General features: G+C 47.7%; 1 protein-coding gene across 1 annotated transcript in view; it reads left to right on the top strand.

Moving 5' to 3' along the window:
- The window catches only part of ADRA1B (adrenoceptor alpha 1B), a 48,348-nt gene extending 35,273 nt beyond the window's left edge, over positions 1-13,075 (top strand). The window contains exon 2 of the mRNA XM_046665515.1: positions 11,786-13,075. Within this exon, the coding sequence (XP_046521471.1) occupies positions 11,786-12,378 (593 nt within the window). The 3' untranslated portion in view covers positions 12,379-13,075. The remainder of the gene's footprint in view (positions 1-11,785) is intronic.
- Positions 13,076-21,117: the final 8,042 nt, after the last annotated feature.

Below are 21,117 nucleotides of genomic sequence, written 5' to 3'. Positions count from 1 at the left end.
ATGCCCCTTTATAAAGTTTTATAGCTTCCTTCACAGATGTCCCACCAATACTCAGTGTCTAAAAGGGTTCTGCACAGAAAATGCTATTTCCAGTGAGATCAAAGCATGGAACACACTCAGTTTGGCATCAAAGATGGACCCCTAAGATGGACCCCAAGAAACCACTCCATCCCATCTGCTCCCAACCCTGGGCCTAAGCTAGAAGGCAGCTTTCTCCTGGAAGCTGGAATGGGTCTGTCAATTAATCAGTGGGTAACTGATGGCAGTGACCGTATGCCTAGTCCTGTGCTACAAGGACAGGACAGAGATCCCATCTTCCAGGAGCTTTGATGCTGCCTAATGACACAGTGGCACATCCCTTAAGAATGGCGTTCCATATTAACCCACGTGCTATGGACTCTGTTTTGATAGGAGATAAAGGAGAAGAGGCCTGGAGCAGTCAGGAAAGGTTTCAGGAAGGAGATGCGAACTGAACTGGGCATTGGCATGTGGTTACCATTTAAATAAATAAAGAAGAGGAAGGGGCAAAGTAGAAGCAAGGAAATCACTCCACAACCATTTATTCTGCACCGACTCTCAACCCGATTCTAGGCTAGGCACATGAAGACGAGGTGACGTGCTCAACAAATATTTATGCACATTCACTATAAGCCAAGCTCTGGGTTAGGTGCTAGAGAAACCAAGACGAGTAAGACTGACTCTGGCCTGGAGGAACCTATAAACAAGGGAGACAGGCTCTTAAATAAGTAAGTCCAACAGTTGTTGTGATAGAAATCTGTGGAGAGAATATCAGAGACTCTTAATCTGGTGACCGTGCACCTCCTGGGTACCACAGATGGGATTCAGTGGGTCTGTGAGCCCCTGAAATTATATGATGCTAGATTATCTGCATTACCAGCACTGTCAGGTTAAGAACCACTGGGGTAGAGTGACACAAAACTCTTGGCTTCTAGATACTTGTGTTTTAATGGCCAGATAAAATATATGTAAAGATGCCATTACAAGTAACAAGCAAACAATTTTAGCCTTCCCGCAGCCCAGAAGTGTGCTAAGAGTTCAGAGGCAATATTGTCTGTTGAGGAAACTGCCCAGCTTTGCGACCAGGCAGATGTGGGTTTGAATCCCAGCTCTACCATCTAATAGCTCTGTGACATTGGATGAGTTCCGTATACTCAGAAACTCGATTTACCCATCTGTAAATTGAGAATGGAGAATTACAGAACCTAGGCCACTCTCCTGCCTATGGGGAAGGTGAAACGAGGAAGGTGTGCAGGTCAGCTGGCTCTTAGCAGGTCTTTGAGACCTGCTCATTCCTTCCTCCTGCTTTCACACTTCAGAGGAAGCTGGGCATTGTGGGCTGTGGTTACGAGAAGGAAGAATTTGAGCCAGGCCTGGAAAGGATTGAGAGGAGGAGGGGAAAGGAGAGGGAATCTCACACCAGTGCACAGTGTGGATAAAGGGAAAAGAGCCAGAAAAGTCCATTCACATTGCGAAGAATCAGTCCATTGCAGCCAAGTTGAGCAGCCTAAGTAGTTTGAACTTTATCCTATAAACTGTAGGAGCTGCTGGGGGGTTTGGGGCAAGGGGGTCAGTCCCATGGTGACGTGTCTCTCAGCCCAGCCTCTGCTCATCCATGAATCCCAAGATACCCCAGGAAAGCAATTTTAAAAATAAAACTGTAACGTGGGTGAAGGCAACACTTCTCATCCCAGGACCTTGTTAAAAAGCAGATTCTGATTCACTGGGTCACTGGGACCCTGCATTTCTAACAAGCACCCAGGTGATAGTGCTTCTGTTTATCCATGAACCTCACTCTGAGGAGCCAGGGGATAATATATTTCAGTTTTATTATTTTTATTACTATTATTATTCATGTAACACATGTTGGCTGAGTGCCTATCACGTGTCAGGCGCTGCACTAAGCCCTGGGGAGAGAGAGAAAAATCAGACCTGAACTCTCTTTTCTAAAAGCTCACAGACTAATCAGAGGAGATGAGCCATAGCCCTAAGCAACTGTAATTCAAGGTAGAAAGTGATAAATGCCATATTTCAGGTTCAGATAAAGGGCTTTGAAATTCAGCAAAGAGAGAGATTATTCCCAATTGAAGGAGAAATTTCCTGGTGTTTAAGGAGATGAATAGAAGCTTCTTTTTCTTATTATTAAACAATGAATAAGAACCCAGACTTCAGAGTTGGATTTTAATCCTAGCTCTACCACTTACTAGACATGTGACTTTGTTAATCTCTTAAACCTCAGTTTTCTCATCTGTAAAATGAGGTACAATGATAGCAGGGCTGCTGGAAGGACTGTGTGAGTGAGGGTTTGTAAACATGGTACCTAATAACTGGTTTCCAGTCCATTGCAAAGGGTGCCTCTGGTGATTATGATTGTTTTCAGCATTTGCTTTAAAACTTAACATGGGTCTGTAGACCCCAAAGATATTGTTTGTGTTAGACAACTTTATGATCTCATTCCAGGATTAAGTGGCAAATAAAAATGGAAAAACCTCTTGGGGAATTTCCAGATCCAAGGAGACCTTTACAAAGCTGGTGCTGAAAGAATTAGCAACTATTTTAAATTTTTCGAGTTTTTATTGGGCCAAACCATTTCAGCTAGGGAGACGTGGCTCGGCTGTAGCTGTAGCCAAACGCTCCTAATAAGAGCCATGCTGAAAAGGAGCTCCACTCTATTTACAAGCCAAGTAAAATGGTTCTACCACTGGCTCCCCTGAGGTCATCGGGTTTGTCTGATGCTGAAATAAGTCAAAGCAAATTTATAACCCGAGAGTCCCATAATGTCAAAGCCCAGAGGGATTTCACAAACCACCCAGCCCTGGGGGGGACCAGATAAATGGTGCTTTGGGTCCCTAAGCCTTGCTGCAGTCTCCAAACCCACCCATTCGTCATTCTTTCAATCAATGTTTAGTGAAGGCCTATGGTTGGAGGAATACATAAGGAATAAAGAGGGCCCCCCTTTCTCCCCCACAGTAAAGGGATAAGGGTAGGAGACCCCCAGGCACATCAGGAACTAACAGAAGAGGCTGCTGGGCTTAAAGAAAGGTCTCATTTCAAACCTCTCTCTCTTACCTGTGTGTGACGTTGGGCAAGCACTGCCCTCTGTTGGTGCCTCCGTTTCTTCATCTGTAAAGTCGCGATAATCCCACTTTGCTCATAAAGCCATTATGGGCACTAAATGAAATAGAATATGAGAAAGTTGGTTGACACATAACAAGGACCCAATAACACAGTATCTTTTGGGTTGTTTTTTATTTTTTAAGTAATATTCATTGGACTTTTCCCAATTACAAAAGTAATTCATGGTTATGGCGAAAATTTTGGAAAATACCAAAAAATACAGAGAAGGAAAATTCACCATAATTCCAACACCCAAGGATAAACACTCTTGATGTTTCTTCCACGTGTATCCTTCCCGTCCTTTATACACATCAACACATATTTTGTTTCCTCATGAGCTATAGGGGTCGTGACTAAGAGCCTCTGTTAGAGGCTGCATGGATTCAAATTCTAACTCCCTCATCCACTAGCTCTGTACCTCGAGCAGCTTACCTTCCATTCCCGCTGACATAACAGCCATGGCCTCCAGGGTGCATGCAGGCTGGACACTCAGTCACCAATCAGTGCCGTAGACAACAATGTGGAATGGCGCCCCGTAGAGCTGCGCAGGGCAGAGTCATGCCAGGCTGCCTTGGGAACAGTGACTGGCATAAGAATGGTTACACATCCAGCCTGGTGGCTGGCACAGAGTAGGAGCCTGTGAAATGATAGGTACTGCTCTACAAACACGCCCAGTGGTTTTGAAGAGTGGAGGTTCACAGAGGGTTGAGACTTTGTGTTCACTCTTCAGATTCGTTGCTTGTCACCTTAAGGATGACCTGCTGGAACCACATCCAGCCAAGAAATGCTTCTCCCTGTGCTGACCCTCCTCAGCCTTAGCCTCGGATCCTTGCACTTCCCGGACCCTTAAAATCACCCTCAGGCAGGCAAAGCCCAAGAGGAGTGGGTGAGCTCATTGCAACATCTGCTGGCCCCTTTAACCCTCCCGGCTCAAGCTCCATCTCCTAATCGCCCCACCCATGTATCAAGCTTTCCACCCCTGTAAGCCCTTTCAGAAGTGCTGTCTCGTTTCATCTACTTAAAAGCCTCAGTAAAAGGCTACCAAGAGGCATCAGAGTGGAACCATGGGCCTCTGCAAGTGGTTTCCCAGGGCTGCGCCTATACTCTGCTCAGATTCACTCCAGATTTGGGTGATATGCAAGAGAGCTTGAAATGGCATCCAGAGAAGGCACAAGAAACTCTGAGGCACATATTCAGTCAATCAGTCAGTCACTGAGCAAATATTTATTTAGCACCCACTATGTGCCAGGGGCTGGGTTCTCCAGTGAGAAAGTTATTCCCTGTTCACTTGCCTTCCAATCCTTTAGGTTCCTCAAAGAGAATTTCCTCTCCATCTAGGGTCAGCAAGTCTTCAATATGCCTCAACCCCTGCTAATCTCCCTTTTTGAAAAAGAGAGAGCAGGCCTCAGGTCCACCACTGTCTGGAGCAATGCAGAGGTACTAATATCATTTTGTTTTCATCTTATTTTTCTGTATCATGACATTCTATTTATAACAAATGATGCAGGTTTTAGAATAGTGATAGAAAGCTTCCTTTTAAAAAAAAAGTTTAGTTTCGATACCAAAAGTAAATTAATTTAAAGAAAAGTGTTAAGTTATTGGTGGTCCAGGTGGGAGGCCTACTGATGTTTAGGAAGCCTAGACTTGAGATGAGTGAGTATTAACCGTTTGGGGCTTGCTGACCCCTTCAAGCCCATATAGACAGCTATGCATCCTCCCCCAGAAAAATGCGTGAACATCCGGTACAATTTCAGCAGGTTCAAGAACCGCCTGGAGCCCATCCTTGGGCACGTATTGGGAAGAACAGCAAGGTGAGGGTCTCAAGCCTGGTCAACACATTTCATCTCATCCTCTTTGCCACCTCTCACCTTTGTAGCTGTAGTTATGGCAATAACAGCAGTGCTGGCAGTAGGAAAGGTAGCAGTGTTTGCAGCAGGTAGAATTGCTATACTTACTGACTGCCTTCAATGTGGCAGGCACTTACCATCCTAAGCGCGTCTCATCCGTGCAGAAAAGAACTATCACCATCCGGATAGGGAGGTAGCTGCTGCTTCTTCAAGTGGCTTCTCCAAGGTCACACAGCCGGGAAGCCAGAGCTAGGATGTGAACCCAGATCTACCAACCTGTGACGCCTGAACAAGTCCTTAACCACTAAACTACTCTGCCTCAATGAATGTTTGTTGAATAAAAGAATGACAATTTGAGCAGGTCCTGGCAGCCATGATGCCATTCACCAGCTGAATGACATCAACCAAGTCACTCACCCTCACTGAGTTTCCATTAAGGAAGGAGGTTTCCCAGTCCTGGCAAGCCATGATGCTGAGACGCATGGCAAGGAGCATTGGACCATTTCATGAGCAAGAGAAGTGGAGCCAAGCTCAGGGACATGCCCAGCAAGTTAGTGGCCATGTCAAAGAGCCCAGCACAGCCTTGACTTCCAGCAGAGAGCAGGCCTTCCAGGAATCCGCATTTCCTGTTAAGATTTGCTCCCCTTTCCCTGGCAGCTTCGTTGGCCCCCAAAGGTCTGTTTGAGTGCCCATGGAAAAAAGATCCCTGTCACCAATTCTCTTTCATGCCAGAGAGGCTCAGCGCCTTCCCTAATTAACCACGGGTTCTTGGCTCCCACCAGGGCAGGCAGCCTAGCAAACAGAGCCCCTAATCCCAGTAGCTACTGTGCTGCTGAGGGGAGAGGGAGGAGGGAAGGGGCCGAAATATGTGTGGAATCCAAGGCGCCCAGCAGTCCAGTCCCTGAGCCACACTGCCCCTCTGTGGTGGGTCTAGAGAAGCAGGCACGCCCCGCAGGCATGGGCAGGATTTCCATCGCCGGCTTCACGGACAGTGAATTTTAAGGCTGGACAGGACTCAGATGACACCAGTCAACTACAGGAGGGAAACTAAGGCCCAGAAAGAGAAAGCAATTTAACGATAGATCGAGTTACCAAACATAGTTTCCACACATAGGTTTCCTGTAATTAGATTCCCAGCCCAATCAGTGATTCACAGGAATAATAATTATTATTTGGTTAATTAGCATTAATGCAGAGTTGATTTGTGTGGCAGGCACCTGGTACGCAGAATGCTAATAAGGACTTTACACATTTTATCTTGCTCAATCCTCACAGTAGCCCAGAGAGATGGGTACTATGATTAGCTCCTTTTACTGATGAGGAAACTGAGGCTCAGGGATAGTCTGAAACTTGCTCAAGATCTCATGGCTGCTGGTGAGAGAGGCAGGATTCTATCTGAAGGAGTCCAATTCTGACAAGAAAAGGACTCCCTGTCAGAAGTCACTGAGGGCTTGCTGGGGTGGGGGTGGGGGGCTGGGGAGAAGTGGTTCCATGCTGGGGGGTATGGGAGGACCAGATAAAACAGAATGCAAATGGAACAAGAGGACCGGCGAGATGACTATTCATTATCCAGCTTCCAGACAAGCGAGGATTCAAAACTGATGGCACCCAGAGTTGTGGCGCTGTAGGGAAAATATCATGCTCCTACACAGTCGACGGGAGGGTAAATGGGTCCCCCCCAGTTCAGAAGGCAATTTGGCTAGCTGTCACTACTTAAATGTGCAACTGACCCAGGGATTCCTCGTGTAGGAAATTATCCTACAGAAACATTCAAACGTACAAAAAAGCAAAATGCAGACAAGTTTTCGTTACCGCAATTTGTAACCGCCAAAAATGGAAGCCACCTGCTTGACCATCGTTAGGAGAGAGTTAAGTAAACTACTATATATCCAGACAGAAGGAGGTAGTGTCCCGACATGGGGAAATGTCTTGTATATATTCTAAACAAAGAATACATATTCCAAGCAATTTGGGGAAAGGTATGTGTATGATCCCATAAAAACAATCTAAAAGGATAAAAACAAAGCTGTTAACCCTGGCCCCCTCTACTTGAATGGAGAAAGAATTTTCACTCTATATTTTATATATTTTTTTGTAATGTATAATTTTTTAATTTTTAATTTAATTTAATTTTATTTTATTTTGAGGAATATTAGCCCTGAGCTAACGTCTGCCACCAATCCTCCTCTTTTTGCTGGCCCTGAGCTAACATCCATGCCTACCTTCCTCTACTTTATACGTGGGATGCCTACCACAGCATGGCTTGACAAGGAGTGACACGTCCACACCCAGGATCCCAACTGGTGAACCCCGGGCCACCGAAGCAGAACATGTGAACTTAACCACTGTGCCACCGGGTCAGCTCCCTGTAATGTGTAATTTTTTTTAATCCACTTTTTAAATTTTAAGTAAGTGAGGCTTTTTAAATAGACTTTATTTTTTAGAGCAGTTTTAGGTTCACACCCAAACTGACAGGATGGTGCTGAGATTTCCCATACACCCCCACCTCCTCACATGCACAGCCTGCCTGGTTATCAACATCCCCACCCAGAGTGGTACATTTGTTACAATTGATGAACCTACACCGATGCATCAAAAGCACCCAGAGTCCGCAGTTCACATTGTGGCTCACTCTTGCTGCTGTAAATTTTATGGGTTTGGACAAATGTATAATGCCTTGTATCCACAACTATAGTCTCATACCAACTAGTTTCATGGCCCTAAAAATCCTCTGTGCTCCACCTACTCATCCCTCCATGTGTCACTTTTGTAATAAAAATACACAAATCGGGAGAGGAAAAGAAAAGAAAAGAAGATGTGGTTCCTGCCCAGAAGGAATTTATAGCCTGGGTGGTAAACAAGGATTCAGCCAGCCCTGGGGTGGCTCAAGAACGTCAATGGGCAAACAATAAAATAACAGGTAAGACCTGATTGTATACTTTCTGTGGCCGCGAACAAAGAAGTCAGCCTGAGCTGGGTGGGGTTAATGAAAACAGAGTTCCTGGAGGAGGGCAATGACTGAGCCAGGATATACAGTGTCCTTGAAAAATGGCCATCATTATATTATTATTCTCAAGGTGCCAGATCCTGTGTCAAGTATTTTACATGGATATTTTCATGTATTTAAAATTACCCTATGAAACGGATATTGCCCCCATTTTATGGATGAGAAAATTGAGCCCGAGGGGGCCAATTAACTTTTCTGAAGTCAAACAGCCAATACACACACAAAAGGGACTCAAAACCAGGTCTATGTGATCCCAAACCCTGTGCTCAAGCCACTGGGCAACACTGCCTAAATCAGCCAAGGGCAAAGAACGACCTTCCCAGAGGAACAAGCAGCTCAGGGAGCCCAAACTCAAAATGTGGCTGTAAATTTTTGCCCACAAGAAAAGTTGGCTTCATCCTCTAACCTGTGGCTGAATACTTCTCATGGCCGCGGTCTTGGAGAGCACTTTATAAGAAAATTAAAGCAAAGATCCAGCCCGTCTTTGTTCTTAACAAGGCACTTCCAGTGTGATGGAGGTGAAGAAGAACCTAGAAAGAAATGGCACTTGGTCACAGGGACAGAGTGACATTTGTGCCCCTCTCATGGTACTCATCAGGAGCTCAGTATTTGTGGAATGAATGAATGAATGTATAAAATGTAAATAGCTACAACTATCATATGCTGGCGTCCTGATCCGTAAAGTGGGGCCAACAGTAATACTTTCGTCAAGGGATTGTGATAATTAAGGGAGCTAACAGTGTAAAGAGTTTAGCACAGGACCTGTACAGAGCACACACACAATATAAATCGTGGCTCTGATGAACATTAGCTGTTAGCATTATTGTTATTTGTGTATCCTTTAAAAGTGCCGGTCCCTCAGGATACCTCCCCATTAAGTCATGTATTGCCTATTGCACTACCTAGGGTTGGCAAGCAAAGCTACAAGTTTGCCTTCAGCCAGCGTGCTCTCCTGCTCTGGATCCTTCCCACCTTTGGCCATGACTATCGTTGTGTGCCCAGCCTCCATCCTGGGACCTACATGTCCTCATTAAGGTGGTGTGCCTACCCGCACACACACTCATCAGCATTTACCCTCCAGGATAACGCACAAGCTTTATCTCCCTCTCTCTACTTCTCCCCAGAATTTATTCTCCAGTTTCCCATTTTATCAAAACCAGTTCCTATGCCCTTCAGACCCAGTGACAGAAACAAGTGCATCCCTGTGGACAGAGACAACTCATCCATCATGGTTACTAGGTGTTCAGATGTCATATTTGCATTTCAGCTAGGACCTTCCCCACAGTGTCTTAATCCAAAGGAGTATCTGGGATGGCGGGACGAACACCTAAGGTGCAGGCCTTGTCACAAATACGACCACAAGGTGGCGCCCTCATCTGCCCCACTAACAGCAAACAGAACGGAGCCCCACGTTTCCCACATTTACCCTGAGTTGAGAAGACAGCCTGTACTTGTAATTAGCACTTGCCTCCGGCTATGGATGACCTTTCCAAATTCACCCCCTCTGGCTTCACCCAGCACCAGGAGCCCAGCCACCAACCCTGGGTTACTAAGCAGAGAAGCAGGAGGCTCCCTGTAACAACAGGCCAAACCTATTCAGAAGGAGAAGTGCTACGGGGAGAAAACCAAGTGCAATCCAAAATCAAAGACTTGGACTCTTGTAGCATCTGTGCCACCGCGGTGGGATCTTCAGCCACTCCCTGGGTCTCGCGTCATCATCTGCAAAACAAAGAGGTTGAACTTCGGGATTTCTAACATCCCTCCCATTCAGTTATTCCAGAGGCACATGCTCTTCAGTCAACAAATGGATTCGAAGATGATCCCAAAGACCAGGCCCTTGGGAAGCTCACAGTCTAACAGAGGAGCTAAGACAGGAATACGAAAGTCGAAAGTTGCTGTACCGCAGGCCGAGTGGCAGGGTTAGGGACACGGTTTGAAGTTATGTTCTGTAAAGTATAATCCCATTTTTTTAAATATTTAAGTATGTACATATAACAGAAAAAAAATCGGGCAGTGTATGCACTTTGCATTGCAGAGTCATGCATGCTTTTAAAATATTTTTTCTTTTGTTTTTGCTTTTTTATGTTTTCTCATTTTCCACAAAGGGTATTATTAATAGTATTTTTTAGAAAATATATTTTGAATTCAAACAGAATTTAGTTTAAATCCCAGCAATATTACAAACATGCTGTGTGACCCGGGGCAACTCATTTAACCTCTCCAGTCTCAGCTGCCTTTGCATTTACCATGAAAATTGTTTTTAATTTAATATGGCCATAAAATGTTTTTGGACCGCAAATGCAGAAGGATGAGTTAATCATGTTTCTCAATTCATAATAGCCCGGTGTCGTGGGTCCCCGCCAGGCCTCTCTCTTATGTTATTGATTTATTTCCTTTTATTCCCATTCCCCATTCTCATTTCCATCTGCCTCCATCCTTAGGCAACCCTTCTGTGTTTGATAATGTATTTTTTAATTCGAAAGTGTTTTTGCAAAATGCGTGCGATTGTTTGGTGTGTTACTTAAACAGTATTATGTTATAAATCTCATTCTGTTTCCTACTTTTTTCACAAAGAACAATGTATTTAAGATCTTTCCATATGGCTGGATGGACATTGTCATCCAGGGCCTCTAAGCACTGCATTATTGCTATACTACACATCAACCCCACAATACCTTTCCATAATTCCCAGAGAGGGACACCCAGGTTTCTCCAACTCTCTGTCACCATAAATAGCACTGCCCTGAGCATGCTCAGACACATCCCCGTATGGACCCACGTAAAATTTCTTTGAGATCTTGTCCTAGAGCAGAATTGCTGGGTCAGGAGGTCTGTGTATACTTAACAGGACCAAGTGGTGCCAGAGTCTTTTCCAGGTCTTCAGTCTGTGCCCTGACCAGCCATACAGAAGGCTCCCCATGTCCCCACACCCCTGACTACATTTGGCACTATCCAGCTTCCTAATTTTTGCCAGCCTGACAGATACATTATATCTCTTAGTCGTTTTCATTTTAATTTATTTGACTGTCTAATATGTTGAGCATCTTGGTATATGCTCATGATGGGTTTCCTGTTTTGTAAATTGGCTGTTTGTTTCCTTTGCCCACGTTTCTACAGGGAGTGCTGTCTCTCTTGTTGATCTGCCAGAGTTCCTTATATACTCTAAATACCACCTCTTAACTATCTTAGACATTGTAAATATCTTCTCCCACCCTTGCCTCCTAGTGCATCTTTTTGAGCTATTCGGTTGTTTTTCTTCACCTAGATCAAAAAGATTGTCCTTTACTTTTTGTCTTCTTTTACCTTTAAAGTTTTACCATTCCCATTTAGGTCTTTAATACATCTCATATTTGCCAGGGAAATAAATCAGCGCCTACTTCAGGGCGTTTTGTGAAGGCTGAAATAATCTAGGAGAAGCTCCTGGCACAGGACCCCCGACCCAAGAGCTGGGCAATTGTGGGTGATGATTATTATCATTTGAATAGAAAGCGGTAAGCGCCGCCCTAGGAAAGCTAGAGATCTAGGAGCTTCGGGGCTGTTGAGCTAGATCAGAAAGGTTTTATGGGCGAAGAGGCCGTTATCAAGGTTGGCCCTAAAAATGAATGTAGGATTCATTTATTTTGAGATGGAAAGGCGAGCATTCCAGGCAGAGGAACTGGCCTGGGCAAAGGCCTGGCGGCCAAAATGCTGCCCGTTGACAATGCTTAGGCGGAGCACACGGAGGAGAGGTTCTGACTACTCACAAACCGCTGTCTGTCTTTCTGCCCGTGCCCACCCCAACCCCTCCCCGCTGCAGGCTCCCTGTTCTCCACCCTGAAGGCCCCCGACGCCGTGTTCAAGGTGGTGTTCTGGCTGGGCTACTTCAACAGCTGCCTCAACCCCATCATCTACCCGTGCTCCAGCAAGGAGTTCAAGCGCGCCTTCGTGCGCATCCTCGGGTGCCAGTGCCGCGGCCGCCGCCGCCGCCGTCGCCGTCGCCGCCTGGGCGGCTGCGCCTACACCTACCGGCCGTGGACGCGCGGCGGCTCGCTGGAGCGCTCGCAGTCGCGCAAGGACTCGCTGGACGACAGCGGCAGCTGCCTGAGCGGCAGCCAGCGGACCCTGCCCTCGGCCTCGCCGAGCCCCGGCTACCTGGGCCGCGGCGCGGCGCCGCCCGTCGAGCTGTGCGCCTTCCCGGAGTGGAAGGCGCCCGGCGCGCTCCTGAGCCTGCCCGCGCCCGAGCCCCCAGGCCGCCGCGGCCGCCCCGACGCGGGCCCGCTCTTCACCTTCAGGCTCCTGGCCGAGCCCGAGAGCCCCGGGACCGACGCGGGCTGCGAGGCCGCGGCCGACGTGGCCAACGGGCAGCCGGGCTTCAAAGCCAACATGCCCCTGGCGCCCGGGCAGTGTTAGGGGTCCGCGCCCGCTCCTTGTCCCCGGGGAGGACAGCATCGTGGGGGGCGGGCGGGGCGGAGGGGCAGGGCCATGTTGGCGCCGGGTCGACGCGGGCCCCAGGGGGAGACGGGGCGGGGAGAGGGCCAGCTGCTTTTCTGGCAGGGGCATGGGTGCCAGGTACAGCGTGGAGAGCTGGGCCCAGCATGCTGAGAGCCCGGGGCCCCGACGCCGGCCGGGATTTCGTCTCTCTCTCTCTGTACATATATCCACAAGTCCCTGTGTCCATGTATTTAACCGTGGGTACACGTGCGTGTGTCTGTGCGGTGTACGTGTGGTCTGCATGTGTGCGTGAGTGGGGCCGCCCGCGCGGGGCAGAGCGAGTGTGCGCCCAGGAGAGAGCGGGGCCGTCGTCTGTCTGGCGACTTCGTACCTCTCAAGCCCCTCCTTTTACTTCCCTGAACGATGGCACTTGGGCGGGGGTGGAAACACAGTCGGACATTAAAGGTCAATTCTCCTGTGCGGCTTCGAGTAGTCTGTGAAGTGGGTGGGAGGCAGGGTCTGCAGTTTCCTTTTCCTTCCTCTTCGGGGTTGCCCGGTCCCTTCGGCCGGTCCTGCGGGCCACGGATGTGCTGGCCCCGCCTGGCCCCATTTCTGCCTTTGCCGTTACTGCCCTCCAGGGCTAAACAGATCTGACCCTGTGGCTGAAAGTGACCCCCTGGACTTGTCCCATGAATCCTGCTTGCCTGCTTTTTTTTTTTTTAACATTTTTTTTTTAAGATTTTTATTTTTTTCCTTTTTCTCCCCAAAGCCTCCCGGTACATAGTTGTATATTCTTCGTTGTGGGTCCTTCTAGGTGTGGCATGTGGGACGCTGCCTCAGCATGGTTTGATGAGCAGTGCCATGTCCGCGCCCAGGATTCGAACCAACGAAACACTGGGCCACCTACAGCCTACAGTGGGGCATGCGAACTTAACCACTCAGCGGGGGGCCAGCCTTTGCTTGCCTGCTTTTGACCCTTAGCAGTATCTAAACCCTCCTGCTGTGGGCAACACTGGGCAACGTGTCACCTGGCCCTGATCCCTAGGACCCCAGTCCTGGCTGGGGCTCCCTGGCCAGCATCCTAGGTGGACCTGTCCCGTGAGAGGGGATGGGAGCCCCGCTGAGAGATGGGCTGGGGCTGACTCCCTTCACCTCCTCCCAGCATCCCTAGAGCAAACACTCTGTTCTTTGTGCCCATGGAACCTGAAAAAGAAATCCAGACTGCAGAATTTTCTGGATAAGATATGGGTCTGTGTGGCCAAGCAACACACATGGGCACAAGAACCCTCCTGAGCGCTCCTGATTGGCAAGCCTGCCTAAGAAAGTCAGGCAGAGAGGGGGAGCCCCCCTTGGAGAAGGTAACCTCTGTTCTGGTTTCAGCCCTGCTACCAACTTACTGTGCCACCTGGAGAAAGTCACATCCTCTCTTTAGATCGTGGTTTCCCATCTGCGTAATGATAGGATTGATTCTAAGGTCTTTCCTGCCTCTGAAAGCCTCCAATTTGCTAAAAGAATAAAGGTTGGAGAACAAAACAAGCAGCATTTTTCTTTGCTGATATTCAAAAAAAAGCGTGAGAGGAACCCACCTCAATCCCTGTCTCTTCCCGCTTTGCTTTTTCTAAGTTGAGCTTCATAATTTCTCAAATGGCAAGAGCCTCTTTTAGTAATATTAGCACATCAATCATTTATTCTACAAATAATTGAAATAGAAAATGCCTTAAGGGGGGAGGGGCAGTCATTCATGTAGCTGAAAAGTGTAGGAGCATCAAGTATGGCTGGATCCAGGGGCTTAAAGAAGACTGCCAGCTTGCTCACAGGCTCTCACTCTTTCATTGAGCTTCCATCTTTTAGCTCTGCTTTTTTTTATATGTTACTCCTGTTTCCTTTATGCAAATAGCTTTCTCACACCATTCTTACACCTTGAAAACCCCTCAAAAGGAGAAATAACATTTCCCAGCAGTTCTACCAAAAAAAAAAAAAAGTCCTGGGAAGCTAGAGTTCTGTATCACAGACCCCTTTGAGACTCTGATGAAAGCTATAGATATTCCTTCCAGAAAAATGCGCATATAAAAAAATTTACAGGGGCCAGCCCCCTGGCCGAGTGGTTAAGTTTGTGCACTCTGCTGCGGCAGCCCGGGGTTTCGCCGGTTCGAATCCTGGGCGCAGACGTGGCACTGCTTGTCAGGCCACACTGAGGCGGCGTCCCACATGCCACAGCTAGAATGACCCACAACTAAAGATACACAAATATGTACTAGGGGGTTTGGGAGAAAAAGGAAAAATAAGAAGAAGGAACAGTTTGGGGCAATCTTCTGAAAACATTTTTTTAGCAACGCAAATAGTTCAAACTAGCCTTACACAGAATCCTGATGTAAGTGCAGCCCAGACTGAAGTGGGTAAAGCAGGACAGAGTCCCAGCCCCTTGGCCTCCTCCTTGTCCTCAGCCCTTCCTCTGACCTGTACCCTAGGGCTCCGTAGAATGAGGTTTGAAAATCACTGGTCTAGTGCATGGTCAAGTAAATAGGACATGGAGTCAGTAAGACCTGAGTTCAGGTCTTGGTTCTGTGTGACCTTGGGCAATTCATCTTGCCTCTTCTGCTCTGTTTCTCCATCTGTCAGATGGACGTGATCACCACAGCCCACCAGGAAGCACAAAGGATTCGGTGAGATCATTGTGGTATAAACACCAAACTATGAATCACTGGGCAGATGCAAGTTACAATTTGGACCTCTGAAGCCGCAGGCACCAAAGGCATTTCCCGAGCTGCTCAGCTGTGATGACCTCACACATTACTGGTGTTTGGAGGCCACCCAGGCAGCACAGGGAGGCCATGGCAGCCTTCTGCCTCTTCCCAGAAGGAAGGTTGGCCAAGCAGTGGCTCACATACCCAGAAAGTGCTGGGTTCCAGATCTGCCCCCAGCCAGGGCCTGCATTATGCTGACTCGCCAAGTCACCTCACTGTGCTCATGCCCAGGCAGGGTCCAGAGCTCATCAAGAGCCCTGGGGGCAAACAGGTCCTCTCTGCTCTCACCTTCCAACTGGCAGCAAAGTAGCCCTACTTCATCCTCTCTAGCCACCCAAACCCTGCTGGCTCATTTGTCACCAGGAGACATGCACAGGGAGACATCTGCCAACCAAAGTCATGAGGCGAGTGGCTTGCCAAGATGGAGTTAGTTAGTTCATCCTTCAGCTCTGGGCTCAAATCCCACCTCTGTCGTTTGGTAGCAGTGTGACGTTGAGCAACTCACGTCACAGGTCTAAACCTCAGTTTCCCTAACCATAAAATAGGGATAATAATCGTACCTACTTCATAGGGACATTAGGAGGATCCATCGAGATCATGAGGGTAACCAGCACTATGCCAGTCACTGGGGTAGCATCCGATAAGTGGTAGCTAATTAACGGGGGTATTAATTATTCAATTCTTCACTTGGATATATGAAGTTTAGAAAATCTGAGTAAAGGGACAAATAAATTTGGTGTTATTCATCAGATTCCAGGGTTTTAGGACGCAGGGTCCACCTTGAAGAAGAAAAACACAAGTTTATGACAGACTAAAAGAATTTCGGGGGCCAGCCCCACGGCCAAGTGTTTAAGTTTGCGCTCTCCACTTCGGCAGCCCAGGGTTTCACTGGTTTTGATCCTGGGCGCAGACATGGCACTGCTCATCAGGCTGTGCTGAGGCAGCATCCTACATGCCACAACTAGAAAGACCTACAGCTAGAATACACAACTATGTACTGGGGGGCTTTGGGGAGAAGAAGAAGGGGGAAAAAAAGAAGATTGGCAATAGATGTTAGCTCAGGTGCCAATCTTTAAAAAAACAAAATTTTGTGTCCTACAGTATGAAGAAACGTGTTACTCAAAGAGGTGATCGGCCCAAACTAAAAGTAAAAATGAAATTTAATAAAAGGTATGGAACATTCCAGGTTGACAAAACCAGACTGGGTGTGTGAGGGAAGCCTGGATATCTTGGGGACAGTGCATCCTGTGATGGGGGAGCCGGAGGAGGGGACACAGCTGCTCCGAGCACGCACCTGAGATCAAGTCCCAGCTTCACTACCTGACCCACGTGCCTCAGCGACTCTGAGGCCAATCGTCTCCCGTGTAAATTGAGGATGTGGTTAGCTCTGACCCCACAAGGTTGAGATGAGACAAAAGATGAAAGCGCTTGGCCCAGAGTAGGCACTCTTTTGTTACCTGTGAGTGATGCTATAGATCTTCTGTCCCAGCGGTTCTCAACTTTCCCCGCATCAGCGGCTCCTTTAAGAATCTCATGAAAACAAGAGAAAAATGAACGTAACCGCCCAAATTTCACCTACAATTCTTGCCCCACAAACCTCCCAAATGGACACGTGGAACCCAGGTTATAAACTTCTCAACAGATTCGACTCCTTCAGTATCCAGAAGCCAAATCCAGAGAGAGGCACACACAAGAGAGATGAATGTATCGACCCAGCCCTCGGGGAACTCAGCCTGGATGAAAGGTGGGTAGGCCACCAGGCAATCCCATTTGAGGGTGTAGCAGGGGTCAGGGGGTCAACCACCATCCTCACTTGGTGAGACCCTGAGTGTCAGGCTCCATCTTCCATTTGGGGCATGCAGGTGATGGTTAAGTGCCCTAGGTTCTTGGAAGGGGGTTGGATGGGACCTAGGCAAAGTATTAAGCATCACTTCTCCAGGTGAAGAACAGGCCTCTCCTGGCTGCTGTCACCAGGATGTCCTCACTGGATGCCAAGAAGCAGAACAGCAACCACTCCTCAGCTCAGATCCAGGGTTGACTTCCACCTGGCCCTGGGAGCAGACATGGCAGCCTCTAGCTACCCCACCTCCTCCTAGCAGATCCCTTCAGGGCTCTCCTAGCCCTACCCCACCAGTCTGTGGGATCTTTATTTAGCCTGACTGAGAGTGAGGGGGCAGATACAAAGGGAGGGCTGGGTCAATCTAGAAGAACTTGCATCCTTCCATACTTTTCCACCTTATAGATGGATCTGCCTTCTGAAACTTAAGAGCCAAGAATTGACACTTTATTCTTTGGCTTCCCCTAGAAAACCTTCTCCTTAGGCAACAGGTGGCTTCCAGCTGGCTGGCTTGGGTAAAGTCAGAGCCTCAGTGAGTGAGTTAATTTGCTGAAGTGTGGATACTGGGAGGTGGGCAGGGGGCACAGAGGTGCAGACTGCTCCCATTTCCTCTCTAGCCTTCTCTCCCCTTCCCTCCTTCCACTCCAGTCACACTGGCCTCTGCTGTTCCTCAAATGGGGAGCCTGACGCCCCACTCAGGCCTTTTCACATGCTGGAGCCTCCGCCTAAAACCCCTTCTCTCCACGTGGCTTCCTCCCTAACCTCCTTCACATCTTGCCTCAAGTGTCCTTCTCAGTGGTCATCTGATTTCTCTGACTGTCCTATTTGAAACTGACCTCCCCACTGCCGACACCATCTGGCATGCCCTAGAACCCTTTTCCACTTTATTTTTCTCCATAGCACTTATCGCTACCTAGCATATTATATATTTAACTGTTTGTATGTTTATTGTCTGCCTCCCCTCTACACATTCTAGAAATGCACATTCCACTGGTTGGGGGTCTTTGTCTGTTCTGTTCACTGTTGTACCCTCAGCATCTAAAGTAGTGCCTAAGACATGGTGGGTGCTCAAATATTGTGGAATGAATGCGTGTACATTACCCTGCCCTGAATCGGAAGTGCTTTACAGCAGTAGAGCAAAGTGCTAGGGGGGCTCACGACAGGGGATCCTCCCTCCAATCAGACGATGAGGGGATGGGGGCCAGAGAAGGCTTGTTGTAGGAAGTGACATCTGAAGAATGCCTGCCACCCGCTGTGTTTGCCTTGTTAGTGCTCTCACACGCCCCTTAGTGGGGATGGCAGTCTGAAGGCTGGGTATCTGGTCCTGGCCCAGGCCCTCTGTCGCCATCCCTCTCTAGGCCTCCATCTACTGTATGACAATCAGAACCACTGAGCCAGAGATAACCCATAAGCTCTGCCGATCTGTGACTCCAGCTTTTGTTCTCCTCTCCTCAACACACAATCCTCAGACATAAGCTACTTTGGGAGACAGCTTCACTGGGATTAGGAAGACAAACAGCTTTGGCTCTTGCTGATGGCCTCGTTCAGAGACACGGCATCTTCATAAGAGGCCTGGTCAGGAGCAGAGGAAAGTGCGGAAATCTGGCAGCTGCCCTCATGTGCAGTATCAATGCTGTCGTCAGAAGCATATTCCAACCTCATCAAATGCCACCTGCAACCCAGCGACCACTTACACCTGTTCATATTTCACTCACTCCTTTGTTCTTTCATTCATTCTACCAGTGATCGTTGAGCACCTACACAAAGCTGGGAGCCAAGAACACAAAAAAGAATAAAACTCGGTCTTTGCCCTCCTGAAAATTTCAGTCCGAAAGAGGAAATTGGACTCCAAAAACTTATACCCGAGATAAAAAGAGGTTCCTGTAACATAAGGATTAAGTGTTAGAACCACAGAGTCAGATAGAACTGGGCGAGAATTCTGGTTCACCGCTATATCAGTTTTGCCTTCTTGGGCAGGCCCCCTCCCCTCTGAGGGCCAGTTTGATGGCCCGTAGAATGGGGATGGTCAGACCTGCCTTAGGGCGTTGTTGTGAAGCTCAGTCTGGGCAGGGCAGGGGGTGTGTTTAGTACAGTGCCTGGCATTTGGCAATTGCTCAGTAGATGACAATCGTGATCCCTAAGTGCCATTGGAGGCATGTAAATAAAGGGCTTTGGGAATTCAAGGAAGAATTCATGCCCATCTACACAGAATCAGAAAGGCTTCGTGGAGGAAGTGGCACCTGAGCTGGGTCTGAAAGACATGGCTGAATAGAGATAGGCAAGAAACAGGAGCAGGGGAACCCATCTGCCATCCTATGAGGAAGCCCAGGCACATGGAGAGGCCACCAGGAGATGTTCCTGCCAATGAGGGCCCAGGCAACAGCCAGCCTCAACCCCCAGACATGTAAGTGATTATGGAATGAGAACCATGCAGCTGAACCCGGTCCACCCCCAAAATTGTGATAGATAATAATAAATGACTATTGCTGTTCTACACCACAAGTTTGTTACATATAATAATATGTAACAATATTTCATTGTCAACAGATAACTCAAAAAGAAGGGAAGACCTAAGATTTCTGCTTAGACAGTCTGACCCTGGAACCCTCAGAACCGTTACCCCTAGCACCTCACTGGTACCCAAGAAGTGTTCGTTCCCTCTTGACAGAGCTAATGAAATATTGGGCAAGGTGTGAGGTTTGGCACTTTCTGGCCCGACTTGCAAAGGAGATAGAGAGCATGATAGGAAAGAACAGGAAATCGGGCCAGGAAGGGGCGTGCTTTGTGGTTTGATTATTTTTCCTTAGCTTTATTGAGGTATAATTGACAAATAACAATTGTATATATTTAAGGTGTATAATTTGACATTTTGATATACATATATATCATGAAATGGGATTATCACACTCAAGCTAATTAACATATCCATCACCTCACATATTTACCTTTTGTGTGTGTGTGTGTCAAGAACACAAGATCTGGGGCCGGCCCCGTGGCCGAGTGGTTAAGTTCACGCACTCCGCTCCAGGCGGCCCAGTGTTTCATAGGTTTGAATCCTGGACGCGGACATGGCACCGCTCATCGAGCCACGCTGAGGTGGTATCCCACATGCCACAACTAGAAGGACACACAGCTAAGAATATACAACTATGTACCGGGGGGCTTTGGGGAGAAAAAGGAAAAAAATAAAATCTTTAAAAAAAAAAAAGAACGCAAGATCTACTCTCAGCAAATTTCCGGTACACCATACAGTATTGTTAACTATAGTCACCATGCAGTACATAGATCTCCAGAACTTATTCATCCTGCCTAAATGAAACCTTGTGCCCTTTGACCAACATCTACTTATTTCCCCCATCCTGTCGTCTCTGGCAACCACCATTCTACTCTCTGGTTTTATGGCTTCAACTTTTTAGATTCCACATATAAGTGAGATCATACAGTATTCGTCTTTCTGTGTCCAGCTTATTTCCCTCAGCACAATATTCTCCAGGTTCATCCGTGTCGTCTCAAATGGAAGATTTCCTTCTTTTTAAAGGCTGAATAATATTCTTTTGTACAAATCTTCATGGTTTGATTTTTTTTTCCCATCCAAATTAGGACAGGCAGCTTTGTGCTCCCCAACCTCGAGGACCTCTAAAGTTTACTTAGTACAGTCATGCACCCCGTAAGGATGTTTCAGTCAATGATGGGCCGCATATATGACAGTGGTCCCATAAGCTTAGTACCATATAGCCCAGGTATGCAGTAGGCTAGACCATCCAGGTTTGTATAAGTACACTCTACGGTGTTCACACAATGACAAGTCACTTAACGACACATTTCTCAGATCGTGCTCCCCATCGTTAAGCGACGCATGACCATATCGTATGAGTTTGCGAGCGCTGCCATAACAAAGTACCACAGACCGAGTGGCTTAAACAGCAGACATTTATTTTCTCAGTGTTCTGGAGGCTGGAAGTCATGGATCAAGGTGTCAGCAGGACTGATTTTCTCTGAGGCCTCTCACCTTGACTTGTGAATGGCCGTCCTCTCCCTGTGTCCTCACACGGTCTTTCCTCTGTGTTTGTCTGTGGCCCAATGTCCTCTTCGTATGAGGACACCAGTCGTTTGGATTAGGGTCCTCCCATTGACCTC

This window comes from Equus quagga, chromosome 7 (assembly GCF_021613505.1).
Source record: "Equus quagga isolate Etosha38 chromosome 7, UCLA_HA_Equagga_1.0, whole genome shotgun sequence".
Classification (NCBI taxonomy): Eukaryota; Metazoa; Chordata; class Mammalia; order Perissodactyla; family Equidae; genus Equus; species Equus quagga.
Note: the sequence above shows the minus strand (reverse complement) of the source record. Positions and strands in the feature narration are given on the sequence as shown.